Genomic DNA, 21,037 nt, shown 5'->3' with positions numbered 1-21,037 from the left:
GGTTCCAAGAGCGGTTTAGAAATCCGCTTGAGAGCGGCCGAATGAGTAAGCGCGCGATTGATCTGACCGACGCTTAGGTCGGCCAAAGTCATGAGATGTGGAACTTTGGGCGGCATCGAGAGTTCTATGCAAGTACTGAGAGTCGAAGCAGTCGATGACTCGGTCGAATTTACCCTGCATATCACTCAAAGTAGGTTACGTAATCCGAGGAAGTTGTTTGCCGCTTGTCCTCGTCCTAAACAATCACCACTCATATGCATGCCCTGAGTTCATGTGCGCAAAGTTTGCTACTTCCCATGGGACAGAACTATTTTTCAACTCATAGTATGAAAACTTGCTAATGAGATACATACAAGGGGGAAATAAATATAAAACACATTGTCCCAGACAAATTATTCAATATCGAGCAATTGGCCTACTGTAACTGAGCCACCCTATCCGCTCCCCAATCAATGACTACGAGGTCGTGGACTATCGATACGACCTCCATCGGAATACTTCTCTGTTACGAATGGAGTGGATGCCTCTGACCGTGTCTTTCCGTGACCAGTACCGGTAAACAAAGGGAGTGGAACATGGTGGCTACGGGTGCGAGCAGCCTTGCGAGCGCGCATAGCAATGACGATAGCGGCAATAAGCGCCAAGACGAGGACACCACAAGCCACTGCAAGGACGATAACAAGGACGTGATACTTGTTGTCCCAGAAGGAATCATTGTCATCGTCAGGGATTGTGTTGTTGCTTGCGGCAAGGTTCGCCCCGGGGGAGAGACTGCTAGCCTGCTTGCTTGACGAGCCACTGGATACGTTTACTCGTGAAGAGGCAGCACCAGACGCAATAGTAGCCGCAATCCCTTGCTCTTTGAGGGCTTTGCTGATGGTTTGTTCATTGAATTCGAACGTCGAGTTACGATCAATGTGGCAGCGCTTTACACACTCAGCGACACCAAACGCGATATTGGCAGGAATCTTCTTGGAAATATCTTGAACCTCTTCAACACCAAGTTCACCTAAAGTAGCGGAAACAGTATCGGGAGGGAGTTGTTGGAAGAATCCCTGAGCGATCTGGAGCGTGCCAGGATCTTCGTTGGCAAAGCCTGCAACGAATATAGCGGGATCACAGCCAAGATTCTGTTGAAAGTGGACACTGCCCATTGGGAAGACAGTCGCCTGACCAACTTCAATCTTGTTCTCTACGAATCGGGCACCGTTTTCTTGGAAGGTTCCAGTGTTGATGGTGTCTCCGGCAACCATGACTAGCATTTCAGCAGATCGGGGGTGAATGTGAGGCCTAGAGAGTAATTAGAATAACAATCCATTTTGAAACCAGTGCATTTACTCACGTATTTTGAGCGCATGGGCCCAAGAACCCTACAGTCATCGCCAGGTTGTTGCCAATCAGAGCTGGGAATGTCGTAGTCTTGGCTGATACGGCTTGCCCCCCATTACCCTATATCAGATAGGCGTCAGGAGATACTCCACAGGGCACAAGATGCCGTAACATACCTTTCCCACAGCTCCTTGGATTTTGGCTGCATTCAAAAAATCGAAAACAAAGTCTTTGTCCTCGTCGAGAATAGCTAGTCGCTGCGATTGAGTAGCCGTCACAGTGAGTTCGCTGACAAGAGTTTTTAGCTCATCCGCATCCGATGCGGATACTGAGGCAAGGCTCGAAAGTAGGCCCAGGGCAGCAAGTGCGAACTTCATTATAGTCGTGAATCAGATAAGTATTAAAACTAGTTTCGGTCGAATGAAACCGAGATGAAAGTAGGGGTAGGTAGAGAAATGAAAGCGCACGGAACTCACTTTTATGGACGAAACTGGGGAAGCCTTCTTTTGTGAATCCGGTAAGCTCTGATGATACGATCACGTACCTTGCGGGCAGTGTTCTCCGTTTGGTGGCACTGCAACATGCATAAAGCCCATTATTAGAAAATGTAACGGATACGAGATCCAAAATAGTCTCAAAATGGGTCAATGGCCCTGTCAATCAGGGCTCGAGGGCTGTGTGCATACATATTCACAAGAGGAATCTTTCGCTGGGCATCAGCCCGTGGACCAAGCACATTGTCACCACGACACACACTGTATGGCCTTACAGTGCCCAGTAATGGGTGTCCAGCCCGATTAAGTTCACGGGCTTTGCGGTCAGTAGCACCCGTGTGGGGGATTAGACCAATCACCTTGGAGCCCGAAAGCGCACAGCCATCACCTGGGCGGCCTATTCTTGGCGTTGGGTAATATTCAAAGGTATCAGCTGTGCTATCGCCAAATTGTTACTCCCCTTTTTTGGCTGTGGTTATATTGAATTGATATTGTGCTACGTTAGTATTTACAATAATTGCTACAGACGCCATCGTGGGCAGTTCCATGCCTACATCCACAAAACATATTTATGTCGTATCCATCGCATCACACTGGCCTCACAGCCTCATTTACTACCAGAGACCGTATACTCTCATGCTTCCATGCTGTCGTACCACGCTTGAACTTGTACCTATGATTGGAAGTTTATGTGAGAATTGGTATTAGTCGATTTGAATTAGGCGCTTACCGAAGTTCCTTGGGTGCGCGCTCATTGTCGGTTCTGTAATTACGAAGCATCTGTGTCCCATCTGCAGTAACAATGCAGACATCCACATTGGAGCCAGATCCCAAGTCGTTGAAAACACCAGCCGAAATGGCAGCTGTGACAAGGTCGATTGCTTCTTGTCGCTAAATACTCGAATTGATGAATCTGTTTGAATACGTTCTCGTTTTGCTAACTCACTTCCAAGCCAGCTTTCCATTGACTTTCAAATACTGCCATAGCAGCCAAGCTACCAGAGCCCATTGTGACATATGGAAGTTTATCCGTTGAGCCATGAGGTGCCACTGTAAAAAGATGGGGTCCTGTCGGGTCGACACCCCCAAGTACTAGTGCTGCGCCTATATGGCCTTGGTACCTGTGCACAAATTAAAAGTGTCCGCACCCACATTGACGGTTTTGACATACTGGAACAACCTTTGCTTTAGCATTGTCATCGCCGTCACCACGCGTGCCTTCCTTCCTGTGCTTAATTCATGCAATTCGATGTTTGACGAGATTAATGCGGTAACGAATTCGGTATCGGCCGCTGTACCGGCGCCACAACAGCGAATGTGAGGGGCAATGTAGTGAATCTGTCAATAGAGTTTATCCAGCAGTTAGAAGTCTCTGGTGTATAATAGCCAATGATTGCACTTACCTTCTCGCAATTCTTGTCTGCCACAATATCTCCCTCTGTAGCACGAGTATCTGCCCCGAGAACTACACCATCTTTGAACAAGCAGCCTACAATAGTAGTTCCAGTTGAGGTGGCCTTGGGCACCTTTACACCTTTCCCCGACAGGAATTGATTCCTGGTGACTAACCTGTAAGTTGATTGCCCATGCATGTCATCCATTACGCTTTAACGTACCTGATCGAATTAGAGAAATCGAATCCCGACTTCCCATACACGTCCATCATCGTACGTATTTCAATGACTAGAGCGGCAAGGTAGTGGACTTTGAAAGGAGTTACACAGCGCGTACGCGTCGCTTACTTTGTCCTGACATGGCCTGAAATATATACTTGGCTCCTCTAGAGTTTGTTTGTGGGTGTATGCTGTCTCTTTTGCGGATAATTTTATAAGAGATACAATGTTTCTGTACCTTAACTCACTGAATATTAGGCTTAACATGGAAAATGGGGAGGGGACTCAAGTACGGGAACCACAAGCCATACCTCTATCCCCTCAGATCTTAGTATCATAAATTCCACCTAAGAATACTTCCCTTTAGAATGCCAAAGTTTGCTGGGCGCACTACTGCCATTTTCGGCAGAAAAAAGGGGTACCGAGAAAACACAGCAAAGACCCAGGCGATTGTATGCGATTCCTGAATAGGTCCCGGGACGCCGGCAAGGGCTCGACCTCCTTGGAATGATTGACATGACCATAACATATTTTCTCATGCGCACCTGTCCTTTTTTGTTCTATTTTATTTGGATGAAGAAGTTGCTCGTGATGTTGGAAATTGCTTTGCTCACAATAAAACGGGTTGTAGGATGGGGCTATTTCTACTGGAGTACCGATAGATAGAATTATGATAGGTCAAGAATGCATGATATGTACATGAAAACATCCAATAATACATGCGCATGATAGAAGGCTACAGACATAGCAGCCCCGCTGCGCGAAACGCCTTTAGAATCATAGAAATACATTTTGATTAGTACAGGATCTATTCAGTGAGTGTAAATTGAGGCGAAAAAGCTAGTTATACATATGATGAGGTCATATATTCCTTGAACAAAACTTGCGGCAAAATGGAATAGGAATATCGGCAAAGTCGTTGGAGTGGTTCGAACGAGGTCTCTTAAAATCGGCGAGAAGAGCTATGCCCCCCATGTTCGGCGTGAGATGTGCGTCTTCCTCTACCCATAGCTTCAACGCTAGCCATCCCTATACCTGACAAGCCATCGGTGAATGCAGTCGCTGCTACATCATCTGATAGCTCATAGACGGCCAATGATCCATCGTATTGCTTTCCGGCATATCCACCATTCGCTTGAAAGGAGCACGCCTAGTGAGTAGCTCGATAGCCGGGTCGCCTTCCTTTTCGATTCGTGGGGCAGGTGCAGCCTTAGGAGGAGGGTTTCTCTGTGCCATAGGAGGAGATACATTGCTAGAGCGTTGAGAGCGCTGGGCTTGGGGAGGCTGGGTCGGGGGAACTTGGACTTGGGGGTGAGAATACGAGGGGGTGGCCTGAGACGATCCATAGCTAGTGGAAGGCTGAGTTGCATAGTACATCTGTTCAGACATAGTATGGGGGTATTGGTTCCCGTATTGGTCCGAGTAGCCTGTACTGGGCATATTGGTAAGATGGTAAGTCGCATTTGGGTTCCAGGCTGAAGGGACAGCAGGGGCGCTATATCCCCCTTGTGTTTGTGGCGCGTATGGATCCTGTTGTTCAATCTGCTGCCATACATATTAGGATCGTAAGTCGCATTCTGATTGTATACTTGTTGGGTAGCGTTCTGCTGAGGGTGACGGTATTCTAATTCCCTTCGCTCCGCTGCCGCCACCGCTGCTGCTTCATCTGCTGCACGAACTTCATGCGCGATCTCGGAGCTGGCCAAATAGCTGCGACATTCGAAAAGTACAGTAGTTGCTCCTTCATTGAGCAAGCGTTGGACCATCGGGGAGAACACCCATACAAGGGTAGTACGACTTGCGAAGCGCTTCTTGACTTCAAGAGGAAAATTACTTGGTTCGGTACTGGCGCGACCGGTCGACGAACGAGATGAGGGGCTGGAGGAAGGCGCACGGGAGGAACGCGGGCCATAGAGAGCGACTGCATTCACCTCCCTCCCTTCCCTACGAAAGGAGATGAAAGTGCTTGGAAGCTGCAAAGGAGGTTCGCTAGTGGATTCCATGCTCGATCTACTAGTAATCATTCGCAATTCAAGTACGCCATCTAGAACAGTCTCGTCCATCATATGTTGTATGAGAGCAGGAATAGATTCATATTTGGTGGCAAGGTCGAATCTATAAAGCATACGCCGAAAGTCACGAGGTTGAGACATTGTAGTGCAAGCTGGAGGACTCGAAGGACTTGGAGGGCTATGGAGACTGTAGGGGATGAGCTAGACCATTTGCGGCAGGGACTATATATGTATGATTGCTAAAAAAGAGTACAGGGAACCTGTTGCGAATGACTTCCATTAACGACTCATGCATGAGAATTGTGATCCGCTAATAGGGTTCGATCATGGTGGTTTTTCTGCATGCAGTAACACACGAGCTTATCCACGTGAAGTTTCAGTGCGCGCTATCGTTTGAAAGACATAGGCCATGATTGCCGTCGATTATTACGAGCCACGATTCTGTGTATCCATACGCTTTCCGTAACTAGATGAACGCATACGCTTAATCAGGGTTGCCCGTTATACAAGCAAGATAATGGCTTCATATCAAGCTCCCGACCATGCGATGGTTCCTATGTTTGAATTTCCATTCAACTAACTGATCGGCACCGGATAGTGACCGGCGGCTGTGAGATTCCTCAGCAAAATATTTGCAATCCCATATCTGTCGACTGGCTTGCTCTAGCCATGGATGCTCGGCCTGAGTACCGAATCCCGAGCTGCGTTTGATCATGGCTAAAAGAAGAGTTTATGTACTTTATTTAAATAGAAAGAATAGAAGACGAAATAGCTTTAAAGCAACACGTATGCACGATCCAAGTAAGGAGGTTTGACTTTGCGCTCCTGAGCAACTTTCTCAACCATTTCGTGGGTAATAACGATCTGTGCCTCATTTTTGCGTTTTGGATCTTGAGCGCCGCTCGAAATGTTTTCAATTGTATGCGTATTGTTTTCAGAATGCTCGGTACCGGGCCCGGCCGGCTCTGCGGGGTTTGATTGAGTGCTGCGCCTCCGGGTCAACAGTCCCGATTCTCTAAGTGCCAAAGCAATATCGTCCGGACGTAAATGCGTTGCGTGAGCAATGTCTTCGAGTCCGCAGCGTACGGTGCGATGTTTGACCCCAGATTTTGACGGGTCTCCGCTTTCGGAACGAATGTGGTACGAAATCTCGCCAAATGCGTCGACTAAAGGCCGAACTGTGGTCCGTTAACTGATCTGGACCCCTGTCAAAGGCTAACTCATAGCCCGGGAATCACTCACCGATGGCACAGTGAGAGCGGGGGATACGCCCGTGCTCCACCGAGGGGCCAGTCCGTCTGAAGCCCGAATCGGGGGGTAGATGATGTTGCTGAGGCGGGGGATGGTCTGGCCGGGTCGAAGTTGAAGAGTTGGGAATGGTGACCGAATTGGCTTCCGTGATTGTAGGGTTGCCCAAAGCATCGTCTAAATTGGTGCCACTGTCTACCGCGGACCCCAAATCTTCGTGCGCATCTTCAGCCGGTAATGGAGCGATGGTCCGAAAGAATCTGACGAGGACGGAGATCCAAAACGAGAAGGGGCACAAAATCAGGTTCAATTCAGTTGGTTATACCCCGTAAGATGAGCCGGATTTGCGAGAGGACTAGGGATTAGGCGTTAGGAGGGTGCCGGCCACCCGACATGTGATGAGGAGCCGATAAATCCAACAAAACGAGGGGCGAATCAGAAGCCAGGTGATGGGATAAGGGTGCGATGGTTAAGAAACAAAAGAAAGGGGCAGCAAGAATAATAGGGCAATGTGGCCTAGTACAGGCAAAATCCATGTGGACCCCGTAAGATAGCTTGAGAGAGTTGCGTTAGGAGTGCCGCCACCCGACATGTGATGAGGAGCCGATAAATCCACAAAACGAGGGGCGAATCAGAAGCCAGGTGATGGGATAAGGGTTGCGATGGTTAAGAAACAAAAGAAAGGGGCAGCAAGAATAATAGGGCAATGTGGCCTAGTACAGGCTAAAACCCAGTGGAGCGTCCATCATAGCTTGAGAGAGTTGCATATACGGAGTCTCCCTCGTCACCCCGAAGAGCCGAAATCAGGGAGATGGAGGGTGGGGAAAACTCACTGAACTCTATGAGAAGCATTCCGTAGCCCCGTTTCTGGTACGGTGGTAACGTCACGATGCATGCAAGGTTGTAGTCATCATAAGATATCTCTCTTGCGAAAATATGCCAGAAAATGGTCGCGATGAGCATCGGCATCGGGAGGGAAAACATCATGATCAGTAGACAAGAGAATGCAGGAACGTGGCACCACGATCTGTCCGGAATTCCCAGCCAGAGGGGATAACCCACACAAACATCCTAGTAAGCACCTCCAGCATAATTCGACCAATGGAATAAAGTCAGGTGTAAACCTGAGACTTTGGTTACGACACGTAGGGACGAAACTCAAACTTACAGTGCTCGGTATCGAAAAACAAGGTCTTGACATCAATGAATAACTTCCCAAACAAGGAGAGGTTTTGGCAATAGAGCTAAGGGATGCATACCGTTAGAAGCTGTGGTAGACAAATAAACATCCGAAACGAGGGGTAATTAGCTGGAAGCGTGCATAGAAAACGAGTTGATCGCAGGATGGGCGGACCGCGAAATGAAAGGAGATCCATCACACCGTATAAAGAAACGATCGGTAGATACGAGTGAGATACGGGTGCGATCATGGATCATTGGCGTATGGTGATTGGTGAGGATGCAAGTAGGGTCGGGATGAGCTGCCAAACTGGCTGCGCAGAGGAGTCAGAGGAGGCGGTTCAAACAAACAGCCGAGTTGCAACGGCTCAGAACTAGAGACGGTACGAAATAGAGCATCGAGAGAATAAATGATACATACCCTTTCCGCCTGACCATCAACTTCCCAAATTGTATGTGCGCCCCTTTGATACACCTTTCGTCCGGGAGGATGCAAGATCTTGCATGTCTTCTAAGCATGCGCGAAGAATGGCAACAAGAGTAGTGGCACACGGCGAAAGAGGGCAGTGACCGGTAGAGGATTGAAGTTAGTCCATAGAATGACAGCTCGGGTGCGAAGAAAACGTGATGGGTCAGTGGCCCAATCCTATCCAAGCTCGTAAGCGTCACCGAACGACCGGCAATTGGCGCTCATGCGCACAGTGGTCATAGGAACCAACCAACCAGATGAAACTGGACACCCATTACCCAACCACCACCTACCCATCTAATAGGCGTTTCAAATCCACGCGGCCTAATCGGGCATGCCGAATAGGAAGACGAACAGCCACTCTACTACCTTATGAAGCCCAGGCATTGGCCTCGCGCATGTACTTGAAACAGCGATCACATACCCACAAGTTGAGTCGCTCGAGGCGGCACTCTCCGCGGCGGCTGTGGTATGGTTTGCGGCGGGGGTAGTACCGTCGGCGGTGGATTGTGCCGTGGGGTGAGCGCTCCCCTGGGCGGCAGTGGTCGGACCCTCAGGTGTCGCACGAGGACGGGTGTGCGTGTCGGTCATCTTCGAAACTCGGATACGGCGAGTAATACCATGTCTTGATTGACCACTGGTCGAAGCATACTCTATCAAAATTCCTTTGGGCGGTAAGAGTGAGATGTTGCTGGGCCGCCTCGGTTTGGTCGTGTGCGCAACGAGGGCGCGAGAGCGGAGGAAAGTGTAGCAGGCGAGTTGACTTCATCGTCTGGAACTGGCGCTGGTGTTCGCGAGGGTGCTAAACTTGGGCCCATCGTCTGTTGAGTAACACTGACATGAGTATCTCGGGCACAGCAACCAAGTATGATCGAGTTTCGGCGTACCCGATTCCTTTTTTTCGCCCGAGATCCAGCTTGGTTGTCCAGATCTATCTCATGCGTTTGGCTAGTTGAATCGCCGTCCAAACGCACTGAACTGGTCGGGACCCCATCCAAACGCTTATCGTGGCCTTCATAGTGAACATAGTATTCCGAGCCCCGCTGTTGTATTATTGTCGCTCGTAGTGCTACAGAACAGACAGAGAACGATTCGTTGGTCCCCAGTTGGCGAAGTATTAGTTGGATACCTTGCCTTGGTCATTATTGCGGAGACCCAACAAACTGAATTTAAGGCCATTTAAAGCACACTTTCTACTGTCCAGGTGTATAACGTATAGGCATAATTTCCGGTTCCTAGTCTTGGAGAAGTTGAAGCAAAACCACGAGGTGCGAAGTACGTACTCAGGAGCTGGCGCTTACACGGTCACAGAGAAATAGGCAAATAGCATATTTTTTGAGACGAGTCACATGATTTGTCCTTTTTTGGTACAATTTATTACTCGGACGCGAACACATGGTCGGACACCGAGACTCTACTGGAGCGAGGGTACATACATAGCAACGGAAATAATGAGGAAAACGTCGGTACAGAAGGGGAACGCACAGGACGGGTGGGGTTACGCGACAAGAGTAAGGTCTGAGAGACTCGAAAACGCAAACGGTTGTGGTACAACTACATGATCAGTCTAGTCAACTTCCGGTCAGGCACAGTGGTAAACATACATGATGACCCCTTGCCACAGTCATACAAATTGGATGTAGCCGAGATCTAGTTACAAAGTCCACTCAGAAGGATCTAGGAAATTCTTGAAACATAACCTCTATCACTGCTTTAGTCAAGCTGGAACATATAGGCGAATTCAGACGTAAAGGTGAGATATTTAGTTCTCGGGAGGAAGCGCCACCATAGTTTTCTCAACACCAATTGGTCTTTCAGGTCAACTCAGCGAAGTCGGTCAGACAAATCTCCGCGTTGGCATAACCCTAAGCCGTGGGCTCACCCGATTGGCGTCCCAAATTATGTCTCGCATATAGGATATAGCCCATAGCCCTCGCCAGGCGGGCAGAATTCCGTTTAATAATTTAACGTGGGGTTAACCACGCAAGCATCGAGCCTCGTTGTCCGCATAACGCAACGTGGACGTCATGTACCTTGGAAGATACGTCCAAATGGGGAAATTAATCACATCTTTGATAGAACTTCTTGTCTGAGTATAGACATATGATCTCATATTGCTTCTGGGGACATCGGGAACGGTGGGCTCGTAGAGGATTACTTATGCTTTTTCTCCACGAGCCCGGAACTCGATAGAAATTTGCGAGTGGAATTCCTAGGCTAAACGTGCCCAACTCGTGTTCTGGCGGGGGCATTGGGCACAAGATGGCGATAGCGGGTTTCTATATCGGGAGCAGGTAGTGGCTTTTTGGCCCGACTTGTCATCATTCGAAGGGTCACGTGAGGTGTGGTGAGCGTGGGAATGTGTGGGGTGGAGATGAAATGACGTCGCGGGGTGATGGACAAGGGGTGTCCAACGTCGACAGCGACGATTAACACGGGCGTTTGAGGTGTACGAAGACCAGGATTCACCGATCGAGTAAATCGAACACTGTTACCGGTGCGTGTTCCGAGTTCCCCCACTGGAACGGACCGGCATTGCCCAGCCGACGCGATCTGATCAGCCCATTGCCCGTTCAGGTCCACAGCTCCTCAGAAAACTTCTTTTCAGCGGCGCACTTAAGTTGGCCCCGGATCCACTCACTGAGCACCAACGACCACATCTCCCTCCTCGCCTCTCTCTCACCATGCGCGACGTTCGCAATCCCTTGCTCTTCGAGTGTGCCTGGGAGGTCGCCAACAAAGGTTTGTCCAATGTGTATGTGTATCATGCATCGCCCATACTGACATATTATCACCCCTAGTTGGCGGTATCTACACCGTCATTAAGACCAAGGTCCCAGTTACCGTTGCAGAATATGGTGACCGATACACTCTCATCGGCCCTCTGTCTTACAAGTCTGCCCCCATGGAGGTTGAGCCCCAGGAGCCCAAGGACCCTACAGTCGCATCTACCCTCCAGGCCATGCGCGATCGGGGCATCAAGTGTCTCTACGGTCGATGGCTCATCGAAGGTGCTCCCCAAGTTCTTTTGTTCGATACTGGCTCCGCATATGGTCGCCTCGATGAGTGGAAGGGCGATCTTTGGAACCTAGCTGGTATCCCATCTCCCCCTGGCGATCATGAGACCAACGAGGCGATCATCTTTGGATATCTCGTCGCGTGGTTCCTCGGCGAGGTCAGTATCTATTTGTATTTTTATTCACCAAGTACTTACATCCAGTACAGTACGTATCGCGCAACCAAAAGCGTCCGTAGTTGCCCACTTCCACGAGTGGCAAGTAGGAGTGACGATCCCTCTCTGCCGCAAACGTCATATCGATGTCACAACTGTATTTACCACACATGCTACTCTGCTCGGCCGCTATTTATGCGCCGGCTCGGTTGATTTCTACAACAACCTGCAATACTTTGACGTCGATCATGAGGCTGGGAAGCGTGGCATCTATCACCGGTAAGTTTATTTGGTGTCAGCGGGGCCATCGATTTACTTACTGCTTGTTTAGATATTGTATAGAACGTGCGGCCGCGCACTGCGCTGATGTCTTCACCACCGTCAGTCACATCACTGCTTACGAATCCGAGCACTTGCTCAAGCGAAAGCCAGGCAAGCACCACCGAACTGTCTCCCATACTATCTAATCTCATATTTATTCCACAGATGGTGTACTACCAAACGGTTTGAATGTGGTCAAGTTTGCCGCTCTACACGAGTTCCAGAACATGCACGCACGGAGCAAGGCCAAGATTGATGACTTTGTTCGGGGCCATTTCTACGGGCACTTCGATTTTGACGTCGAGAACACACTCTATGTGAGTGCTGAGTACTAATGTTCTACTGTCCTCCCAAATAACTTACTGGTTCTCACCTGCCTAGATGTTCACTGCCGGTCGATACGAGTACCGAAACAAGGGTGTTGACATGTTCATCGAATCACTTGCTCGGCTGAATTACCGATTGCAAGAATCCAAATCCAATGTGAGCACATTGCTGTCATTCTTAAAGGAGTATGAAAGGGATATTAACATTCGAGCACAGATGACGGTCGTCGCTTTCATTATCATGCCTGCTTCCACCCACTCCTATACCATTGAAGCGCTCAAGGGACAGGCCGTAACGAAGCAGCTACGAGACACAATTACGGAGATTCAAAATAGGATCGGAAACCGTCTCTTTGAACATGCCGCGCGCTATCACGGGTGGGTCTGGGTACTGGGTTTCTGATGAAGTGTTCCGCTAACCAACTGCCAGTGAGGAGCTGCCTAAATTCGAGGATTTATTATCGGACCAGGACAAGGTTGCATTGAAGCGGCGCATGTTCGCTTTGAAGCGCAACTCGCTTCCGCCGGTCGTAACCCACAACATGTCAGATGATGGAGCAGACCCCATTTTGATGCACATTCGCCGGTGCCAACTGTTCAATCGTTCAAGCGATCGGGTCAAGATTGTTTTCCATCCCGACTTTTTGAACTCGAACAACCCCATCCTTGGTCTAGACTACGAAGAGTTTGTGCGCGGCTGCCATATGGGAGTCTTCCCCAGTTACTACGAGCCATGGGGCTACACGCCCGCTGAATGCACGGTGGTACGTCCCCTCCCCCCCCCCTAATGGAACCTCAAGGACCTAGACTGAATAACCCCTGGCGCAGATGGGCATTCCTTCTATCACTACTAATTTGTCTGGGTTTGGATCCTTCATGCAAGACTTAATCGAGAAGCCCGAGGTGAGATCTCACTGTCGGACAAGTACAAGTCTATCAATTCGTGGTTAATGTGTACTTCCTAATTTAGGACGAGGGTATCTACATCGTGGATCGACGCATGCAATCCATCGAAGACTCTGTGCAGCAACTCAGCGAGCAGATGTTGGTCTTTTGCAACAAGACCCGCCGACAACGGATCAACCAACGCAACCGTGTAGAACGTTTGTCTCCTCTTCTCGACTGGAAGAACCTTGGCGTCGAATACTCCAAGGCTCGACAACTTGCCTTGCGTCGTGCTTATCCTGATGCCTTCGGTGATGAGGATGACGTTGATGACTTTGCGGGTGGCACCAACAAGATGCCGTTCTCCGTACCAGGAAGCCCACGCTTCCGCCATGGAGCAATGACCCCTGGAGATATTGGCACTCTCACCGAAGAGATGCAAGGTCTCCATACTAGCGATTACAAGGGTCAAGTATGGCCTGGCATGCGGCCGGAAGACGAAGAGGACAGCTACCCCTTGTAAGCTATATTTGATTTACTGTTCTGAAATATCCGGCGACTGATGATAACACTCAATAGCCCCTTGGTCCTCAAGGTCCGCAGCCGTGCTGGCTCTGTCATGTCGGGTGCAAGCACTCCAGGTGGAGGCATGAGCCGTACGCTCAGCGAGGGCGATCTCCAGCGCGCCGACGAGGCGTTGAGTCACCACCGCCCCAACGGCCACTAAAACTAATACTTGTAGATGTGTAACGTGATCGTATGCCCTGTCTTTTATGCTTATCCTCATGATAGTTTCCTATGCACGCCCCAGTAAGATGGATGACGTCTCACTGGGGCCCTTTCATATCCTTTGTGTATATCGTTCCTGTACAGCTTTTTCGAAACTTAGACGATTATTGAAGTTTCCTGTGTTGGCTCTTAACCCCTGAAACGAGGCGCGCAGCCGAGAGATTATAATCCCACAGAGTCTATGGTGCAGATCGCTACAGTCCAATGCATTTGCGCATAGTGCCGAATTACTTTGAGAGTTGAAACATGATTACGGTTCCTTGAAGTAACCCTATAACCGCCCCTGCTTTATTCAGACATACGTTACGGCAAGTTTAAAGCTAATCTGATCTGATTGGTGTATAGTCAACCGAGGTCTCCCGAATTCCGGAAGGGGATATGCAAAGGCGAGAAAGGGCTGCGGAGATGAGCATACACCCACATTTGGTGTGAGACAATTATTCCAGACAAATGCCCCTCGAGCCTTACCGTCATGGGAGAATAATGCCCCAAGCGGGGACGAGTTCTCCAATGGCTGAATTATGCTCATATTCGGTATCTTATCTGACTGACTACGTGACAAGGTTATGGGAAAACATTCTCGAAGCTCGGTATCGTGGTCAAACTTAAAACGTGTATCCCAATGGAGCTATTTTGCTCAGTGGTCAGGGGGTCTGTGCCCTGATAAGTCTTATGCCTGAATAACGAGTCGTGCAGTGGAAAGGGGCACTTGTAAAGTCGTTATAGGCTCGACTTTACAACAGACAGAACAAAAAATCAAATCACTCGGATAAACTCTCTTTATAAATATGATATATCGTATATTCGATATATTTTTTAATGTTTTGTTGTTCTATTGCTATCACTACAAAGGTCATACTTGCTGTCTGGATTCCCATTATCCGACGAATTAATATCGGAAAAAGGCGTATTACAAATCACAACTTCTCAAATGATGCCAAGTGCAAAATCACAATATTTTGTCAGTTTATGGAGTTTTCCTTCGTGTTTTATACCGAATACCATTATACATTATCGGATACATAAAATGCACAGGACATGATAGAAGATTCGGTAATATTGAACACCCGAAAGGCTCACATCTAAGAGTGCTCAAAAATACTGATGGGAAACAAAAATAGCCAACCACGGATTGCGCATATAAGCATGGGCAGCTGCCCCTCAGTCTTAGACTTTGATCGGATTGGAAGTGCAGTGTGACCTATCCGGGTATTAGAGATGTGCCCACCCGGGCAATGTTATGGTGCGCTCATTTTGGGGAGCCCAGGCCAATAATAGTAATAATTTGTTTGATCTATGTGACTTAGGCGCCACCCATTGTTCCAATGTTTAGTCAAATCATAGTTGTTAGGTTTCAGCTCGAATATAAAGAACTCCGTTGATTACTAGAACGTATCGTAAGCCGTTAAGTCTGGTGACACCTGTTCTACTGTTCTAATGGAAGAAGTGCAGAGCGTTACGAAAGAGCTACTAAATAGTTGTTCTCATTATGCTCAACTAATTGATCCTGAACAAGCGCCGAACTTGCTTGCGACCGCTAAGGAACGCTATTGGTCCGTTATCTAGGGGCGCTCCGAGACTCAACCGAGTATACAGATCGTCGCTTGAGCCGTTTCCGCGCTGAAAGCCAATCTCTAGCATGTGACATACCGTTCCGAGATCAAAGTGAAGGTTAATCCGACCGAAGGACTCACTCATGACCTTGGCGGTGCTTCGTGCGCACACGGTCAATTTTTTATAAAGTATTTAGTACTTCTATCTCTGTGCCATTTCAGACTTGGCGTGACTACTTGAAGCTTCTTTGATGGGGTATCGGCGACTTGACGTCAAGGCTTCGAATTGCCGAACGGCGCGACACTAGCCCCTCGGCGAAAACCCGCGAGGATATACTCCTTGTTGCGTGTACCTTGGTATAGTTACTCCGAGGGAGATATAAAAAGGCACAATATTGAACAGATTAGGCACCAAGCTCACAAACCCTTTTTCTTACCATGAAGTTCGCTACTGCCGCCGCTCTCTTCGCCGTCGCCGGATGTGCATCTGCGCATACTATCTTCCAGGAGATCTGTGAGTACATCATGGAGAACTACTCTCGCAGACTCCTTACTGATGATTAATAGCCGTCAACGGTGTCTCTCAAGGAAACCACAACTGCATGCGCCTTCCCTCTTACGATGGTCCCATCACCGATGTCAGTAGCTCTTCTATGAGCTGCAACGGTAGCCCGAACGCCCTCGACACCGTTTCTCCTAACGTCTGCTCAGTTCCCGCGGGCTCACAGGTTACCCTCCGCTGGGGACATACTCTCACTTCGGGATCCAACGGCATGTATACATGAATTCAGCGTATATTCGAGATTCTGAGCGGGCCAACCAGATGTCATTGATGCGAGCCACAAGGGACCTATCATGGTTTATATGGCCAAAGTCAGCAACGCTGGCACTTCTGCAGCACCCAGTAAGCTTCTGTTAAACATTGAATTTTACACATGTTTGACATCCTTGCTTAGCCTCTGGATGGTTCAAGATTTATGAGGCTGGCCTCTCCGGTGGAAAGTGGGCGGTAGACAACCTCATCGCCAATGGCGGTAAGCTCACTGTCACGGTACCGAGCTGTATCCCTGCTGGAGACTACCTCTTCCGTGGCGAGCTTATTGCTCTGCACGCGGCGTCCTCCTACCCTGGTGCCCAATTGGTAAGCCATTTATCTAATGATGCTCCTCAGAGGTATTGATGCCTTGTAATCTATCACATAGTATATGGAATGCGCCCAAATCCGTGTCACAGGCGGAGGATCCAAGACCCCTGCAACAGTGTCGATTCCTGGAGCATACAAGAGCTCTGACCCCGGCATGTAGGTTCCCTTTCCTTTTATGAAGAAGCTCTCAACTAAATATTGCCCACTCTAGCACCTATAACCTCTACAGCGGCCAATCTACCTATACCATCCCTGGGCCCCGTCCTTTCACTTGCTAGATGGAAAGCTTGGACATCCCTTGTATATAGTTCCTTTTTTAGTGTACAAAATCTTCGGTTGCAAGAAAGACAGAAAGCGTATATCACATACACGTTTGCGTGAGGCAAGTGTCCTTACTGAAGATTGAAGACATTCCTTAATTCGGAGCCAACAAGTCTGATGTCCAGTGGTCGTATCAAACAAATAACTTTCATTTAGACTGTTCACATATCTGACGTAAAACCGATACAAAAAGTAACAGGACATCGCATACACGAGAGAGAGATCCACGTTGTTCAGCTGAAGATCTATAAACCTTACTTTCGAGCTTCAATCGATGGCGATTTAATGATCGCGAGATTTCCTGATGGTCGACCAGGGTGAGAAGCGTCCAAATTAATAGCGAGCAGTCGATCATACCTGTAATCACCTTCCGCAGCAACACTGAGTTCCTCTAATTCTCCTTGAACTGAAGATAGAGCTTCCGCGGCAGTAGAATAGAAAATCAATTGTGCCTTGATAAGTTCATTAAGATTCTTCAAGGGCTCCGGCTAGTATGCTCTCGAGTTAGATTTGATAAATCGAGCATAAATCAATCTCACGTTTTCGAGCACAGCTTTCATCATGCTAATGGCGACCTCGGTCTTTTGCACCAAGTCATCTTCGGCATTCTCAACCTCGAGTCGCGCCTGCTCTTGGCGAGTGGGGGCCGCATTCTTTAGGCTATCAAAGCTGTATTAATATTGCAATGAGATTCAGTACCTAAAATAGACCATACCCTTGTTTGGCGGAATCAAGTTCAAGACGGCTAACTTTGACGGCCTGACGCGCCTTCATAGCCACTGCGATGGATGTATTAAGAGTCGCTTGCCAAGGCTGTAGGAAATATTGACGAATGTGGTCGTCTTGGCTCAGGCGAGCCTCTCCAACCTGGGGCGAGGCGTTAGAAAACACCCGCCAAGTTGATAACCAAAAATCATCACCTTCTCGTATCCAGCAGCGATTCCGCCGAGAGCCTTGATCAAACGAGCCTCGTCTTGAGCACCTGGACCGCTTGAGAGGGTAGCTGCAGATGAAGATGCTGTACGACTAAGGGCATGTGGCAATGTCTTGTGAACGGTCTTTGGTGGGGGAGATTGGGGAGGAGCGGGAAGTGATGTCCCCTTGAGGTTGCTGGCTGCAAAATTGGAAACCGTGTGAGATATACTGGTTGAGAATTCGGACAAGGATTCTTGAATCTGGGTTGGATAGTCGTAAGTCTCGCTTTCGTAGGTCTTCGTAATTCTGGAATTAGGTAATAGAATAAGTCGATTGACCATATAGCCAGGCCACAGACGGCTAACCGTAGCACGTTCAGATGAACGGCGCGTAAGGCGTCCACACGTGCTTCAAGGTCCTTGTACTCTGCGCGAGTCAATCTCAAAATCAAATCGTATTTTTTGTGGAGCTCACACACCTTGCGGGAGCTCGGTGATATCTTCAGGTGCAACGGCACCAAATCTCTCACTAACATGAATAACGCAAACCACATCAGACAATCAGCTCTATCACGACACGATTATTCACCAACCGGGCCTGTTGGACCTGAGTGCCGAACCCCTTGGCAAATTTGCCAGCGTTCTGGCCGATATTCAAGCTTGCGATTCCGCTGGAGAGTTTAGCCCAGTTATCCATGGCAATTACTAATATTTTTCGGGCACAAAGGTCGTTGTGGTGGTTGCGGAACGATGAGGTGGTGACCGATATGCATTAGGGTTACACCGCACCCTGAGCCTGGACCCTGGTATAGTGGATCTATCGCTAAAGTAAGCGCTGAAAATACCAATTTAACAGTAGATAACCTCCACTTTATGACTACTTCCATCATAAGACTAAAATGCTACGTCTGGCCCCTCTGTACGGTCTCTTTCCTGACCTTTGGTTGGCTATAAAGCATGGCGTCCCACGAACATGGGGAACTATCATAGCTCAGCCCAGGTTACTATTTTATCCCTCGGAGCTGTCCCGCCTCTTCTTCTCCTTCGTTTGGGAAAAATTTGCACCAATGGTTGATGAGGGAGCCAGAGAAGTAAAGGAATCACTGGTTCGACCTCATGCATATGGGGTTGTCCTCGACATTGGGGCTGGCCATGGACATACGATTCCCTATTTGGACCGTACCCGGGTGACCAAGTACATAGCGATCGAACCAAATGTCCGTATGCACAACGAGATTCGAGACATGGCACAGAAACACGGATACAAGGCAGAAGAGGTTTTTGTTTTGGGATGTGGGGCAGAGGAGGCTGAAGTGATACTGGCCACGTTGGGTGGAGAGCATTGTGTGGACACAATCGTTTCGATCCTTACGCTATGCACTGTTCCCGATCCTAAGGCCGCAGCATCTGCATTAATCAAATCAGTGTTAAAATCAGGCGGACAATTCTTGTGGTACGAGCATATAGCTAATCCCTTACCAGATGTTCGGTGAGCTCTGTTTGCACTTGTTTCTAAATGAAATATGCTTATTGCATGATCTTCCAGAACATGGCAGCGGCTACTTACGCCCCTTTGGGCGGCCGCATTTGACGGATGTCGATTGGACCGGGATACACCCGCGATAATGTTGTCTGCCGGAGCGTGGGAAACGACCGATATGTGGGACAAGCCTGGAGAGAAGCAAGCAGATAATATGTTTTTTCATCAGGTTGGGCGATTTGTCAAAGCGTGCGAGCAATAGTCCAAGTAGTTCATATATATCACCAATATTAAGGAGTTACATCTATGTGATTAAACTCAATAAACTAGCTCAAAGGCTTGAAAACGTGCCTGTCGATAGTTCAATTCAGTCTACAAAGGATGAGCATCGAGTGCCAGGCGAGCCACGCCGTCCTGAAGGAGCGCCACGATGCTGACTCGTGCTATCTCTTCATCTGTCCAATCTATCTCCTTCCCCAGATTATCTATGGCCTGTTTGCGAACTTGTCCAGATAAACGTGCCGTATCGACATCGCCTGCTAGTTCTGACACGACGGTGTCACGTACTAGTGGCGGCACATTTGTAGATGTCTCTACCGACCGTATTGAGGGACGACTTGATCGCCACTCTTGCACCAACCTGTCGACCTGCTGCGTCAATGCCGCCGGATCTCCAAACGTAATCGATATATGATGCCCCGGGCGAGGCAAAAATTTAAATCGACGAGGCTCGGGCATCACCTTTTCCAGCCCTATAATGAATACCACACAGGGTGAGGCATACCTGCTTCAATGGTTTGTGAGACATGCATACCTGATATATTCATGGGGATAATTACGGGGGTTTTGGTTGTCGACATTATCATTCGGCCTCTGAAATGCGTTCGTTTCACATTGAACAGCTTCCCGAAAAAGAACCACTTACACGCCCCACTTGAATCGTAACAGCTTGCCGCCAGGCTGACAAGAACCTTGATTAACTTTGCCTTCAGGAAACACATGGACCTGACATAGTACTCAATCATTGTCTAATTGTATATTAGGCTATATCACATACCCATGCACCAGAATTTAATCTATCCACCGCGATATCGACGGCAGGTTGATGAACGCCAGCGCCTCTGACCGTTTCGATGACTTGCCCGTTGCGAAAAAACCAATTGTAAACGCTGTACATGTGTGAGTCCGACCATCAGGTATTTGGACCAGACGTATTTACGGGTTGGTAAACATGATATCTGACGCGCCCAGTGTCCACCTCATGTTTCGCGGGTTCAATATACAATGCCTGGTAGGAAGCGCGCCCCATGCGACTGGGTCGTCAACCCTGTGGTGTTTGCAACTCGATGAATTATTGATTCGGCTTTCGGAACACAGCTTACCTACACCGATATGTGATTTGCCACTGGTAATAATTGACACAGTTTATGAACAAGGTCCATATATCTCATTTCGACTTACCGGTAATTATGCCTCTGTCCTTTCGACCAGCCTCATCCAAGGCAGTGAGGAGGTGATCTAGTCCATGAATCTTGACACTCGCACATGCAGTGTTTAAGAAGAACTTGCTGCCCAGAGCTACAGTCGCGATAGTGAGGCGGGACCCAATACTCATAGATTAGTTCACGTCTGGTTTATACGGTTTTGACTGGACAACACGTGATATAATCCTGGCGCTTGTCAGCCGAATTTGGATGCATAAATTCGCTCTCCTACCTATCCAAGCGAACAACCTCACACGACTGCGAAGATGTCGCCGTTCGATTTCATCATATCAGTGCTCATCGT

At 48.6% G+C, this 21,037-nt stretch overlaps 9 protein-coding genes across 9 annotated transcripts; 4 read left to right on the top strand and 5 right to left on the bottom strand.

Annotated features, from left to right (window-relative positions):
• Positions 1-449: 449 nt before the first annotated feature.
• On the bottom strand, positions 450-3,489 carry RhiXN_07752 (20S proteasome subunit; the record flags this gene model as incomplete). The annotated part of the gene is made up of 12 exons (XM_043327568.1): positions 450-1,290; positions 1,343-1,449; positions 1,506-1,700; positions 1,806-1,832; positions 1,874-1,903; positions 2,099-2,220; positions 2,480-2,496; positions 2,554-2,714; positions 2,770-2,944; positions 2,995-3,161; positions 3,227-3,380; positions 3,440-3,489. 12 exons carry the CDS (start codon positions 3,487-3,489, stop codon positions 450-452), a joined length of 2,046 nt encoding a protein of 681 aa, XP_043182953.1.
• A 1,012-nt stretch (positions 3,490-4,501) lies between these two features.
• Positions 4,502-5,589, bottom strand: RhiXN_07751 (uncharacterized protein; the record flags this gene model as incomplete). Its single annotated transcript, XM_043327567.1, has 2 exons — positions 4,502-4,981; positions 5,026-5,589. 2 exons carry the CDS (start codon positions 5,587-5,589, stop codon positions 4,502-4,504), a joined length of 1,044 nt encoding a protein of 347 aa, XP_043182952.1.
• Positions 5,590-6,222: 633 nt separating this feature from the next.
• Positions 6,223-8,935, bottom strand: RhiXN_07750 (uncharacterized protein; the record flags this gene model as incomplete). Its single annotated transcript, XM_043327566.1, has 3 exons — positions 6,223-6,626; positions 6,691-6,956; positions 8,769-8,935. The coding sequence occupies 3 exons, from the start codon at positions 8,933-8,935 to the stop codon at positions 6,223-6,225; spliced, it is 837 nt and encodes a 278-aa protein (XP_043182951.1).
• A 2,093-nt stretch (positions 8,936-11,028) lies between these two features.
• On the top strand, positions 11,029-13,775 carry RhiXN_07749 (glycogen (starch) synthase; the record flags this gene model as incomplete). Its single annotated transcript, XM_043327565.1, has 12 exons — positions 11,029-11,086; positions 11,146-11,523; positions 11,570-11,795; positions 11,848-11,896; positions 11,949-12,005; positions 12,062-12,154; positions 12,219-12,320; positions 12,381-12,541; positions 12,594-12,927; positions 12,992-13,066; positions 13,134-13,567; positions 13,628-13,775. The coding sequence occupies 12 exons, from the start codon at positions 11,029-11,031 to the stop codon at positions 13,773-13,775; spliced, it is 2,115 nt and encodes a 704-aa protein (XP_043182950.1).
• Positions 13,776-15,828: 2,053 nt separating this feature from the next.
• On the top strand, positions 15,829-16,175 carry RhiXN_07748 (glycoside hydrolase family 61 protein; the record flags this gene model as incomplete). The annotated part of the gene is made up of 2 exons (XM_043327564.1): positions 15,829-15,904; positions 15,958-16,175. 2 exons carry the CDS (start codon positions 15,829-15,831, stop codon positions 16,173-16,175), a joined length of 294 nt encoding a protein of 97 aa, XP_043182949.1.
• A 70-nt stretch (positions 16,176-16,245) lies between these two features.
• RhiXN_07747 (glycoside hydrolase family 61 protein) lies at positions 16,246-16,812 on the top strand (the record flags this gene model as incomplete). The annotated part of the gene is made up of 4 exons (XM_043327563.1): positions 16,246-16,294; positions 16,347-16,531; positions 16,593-16,690; positions 16,746-16,812. The coding sequence occupies 4 exons, from the start codon at positions 16,246-16,248 to the stop codon at positions 16,810-16,812; spliced, it is 399 nt and encodes a 132-aa protein (XP_043182948.1).
• A 297-nt stretch (positions 16,813-17,109) lies between these two features.
• Positions 17,110-18,466, bottom strand: RhiXN_07746 (cytoplasmic protein; the record flags this gene model as incomplete). The annotated part of the gene is made up of 7 exons (XM_043327562.1): positions 17,110-17,343; positions 17,395-17,515; positions 17,571-17,722; positions 17,776-18,076; positions 18,136-18,196; positions 18,249-18,298; positions 18,363-18,466. The coding sequence occupies 7 exons, from the start codon at positions 18,464-18,466 to the stop codon at positions 17,110-17,112; spliced, it is 1,023 nt and encodes a 340-aa protein (XP_043182947.1).
• Positions 18,467-18,668: 202 nt separating this feature from the next.
• RhiXN_07745 (methyltransferase domain protein) lies at positions 18,669-19,511 on the top strand (the record flags this gene model as incomplete). The annotated part of the gene is made up of 2 exons (XM_043327561.1): positions 18,669-19,258; positions 19,316-19,511. 2 exons carry the CDS (start codon positions 18,669-18,671, stop codon positions 19,509-19,511), a joined length of 786 nt encoding a protein of 261 aa, XP_043182946.1.
• A 110-nt stretch (positions 19,512-19,621) lies between these two features.
• Positions 19,622-20,864, bottom strand: RhiXN_07744 (acyltransferase; the record flags this gene model as incomplete). The annotated part of the gene is made up of 7 exons (XM_043327560.1): positions 19,622-20,001; positions 20,064-20,122; positions 20,175-20,254; positions 20,307-20,418; positions 20,469-20,576; positions 20,636-20,654; positions 20,711-20,864. 7 exons carry the CDS (start codon positions 20,862-20,864, stop codon positions 19,622-19,624), a joined length of 912 nt encoding a protein of 303 aa, XP_043182945.1.
• Positions 20,865-21,037: the final 173 nt, after the last annotated feature.

This window comes from Rhizoctonia solani, chromosome 9 (genome assembly GCF_016906535.1).
Source record: "Rhizoctonia solani chromosome 9, complete sequence".
Classification (NCBI taxonomy): Eukaryota; Fungi; Basidiomycota; class Agaricomycetes; order Cantharellales; family Ceratobasidiaceae; genus Rhizoctonia; species Rhizoctonia solani.
Note: the sequence above shows the minus strand (reverse complement) of the source record. Positions and strands in the feature narration are given on the sequence as shown.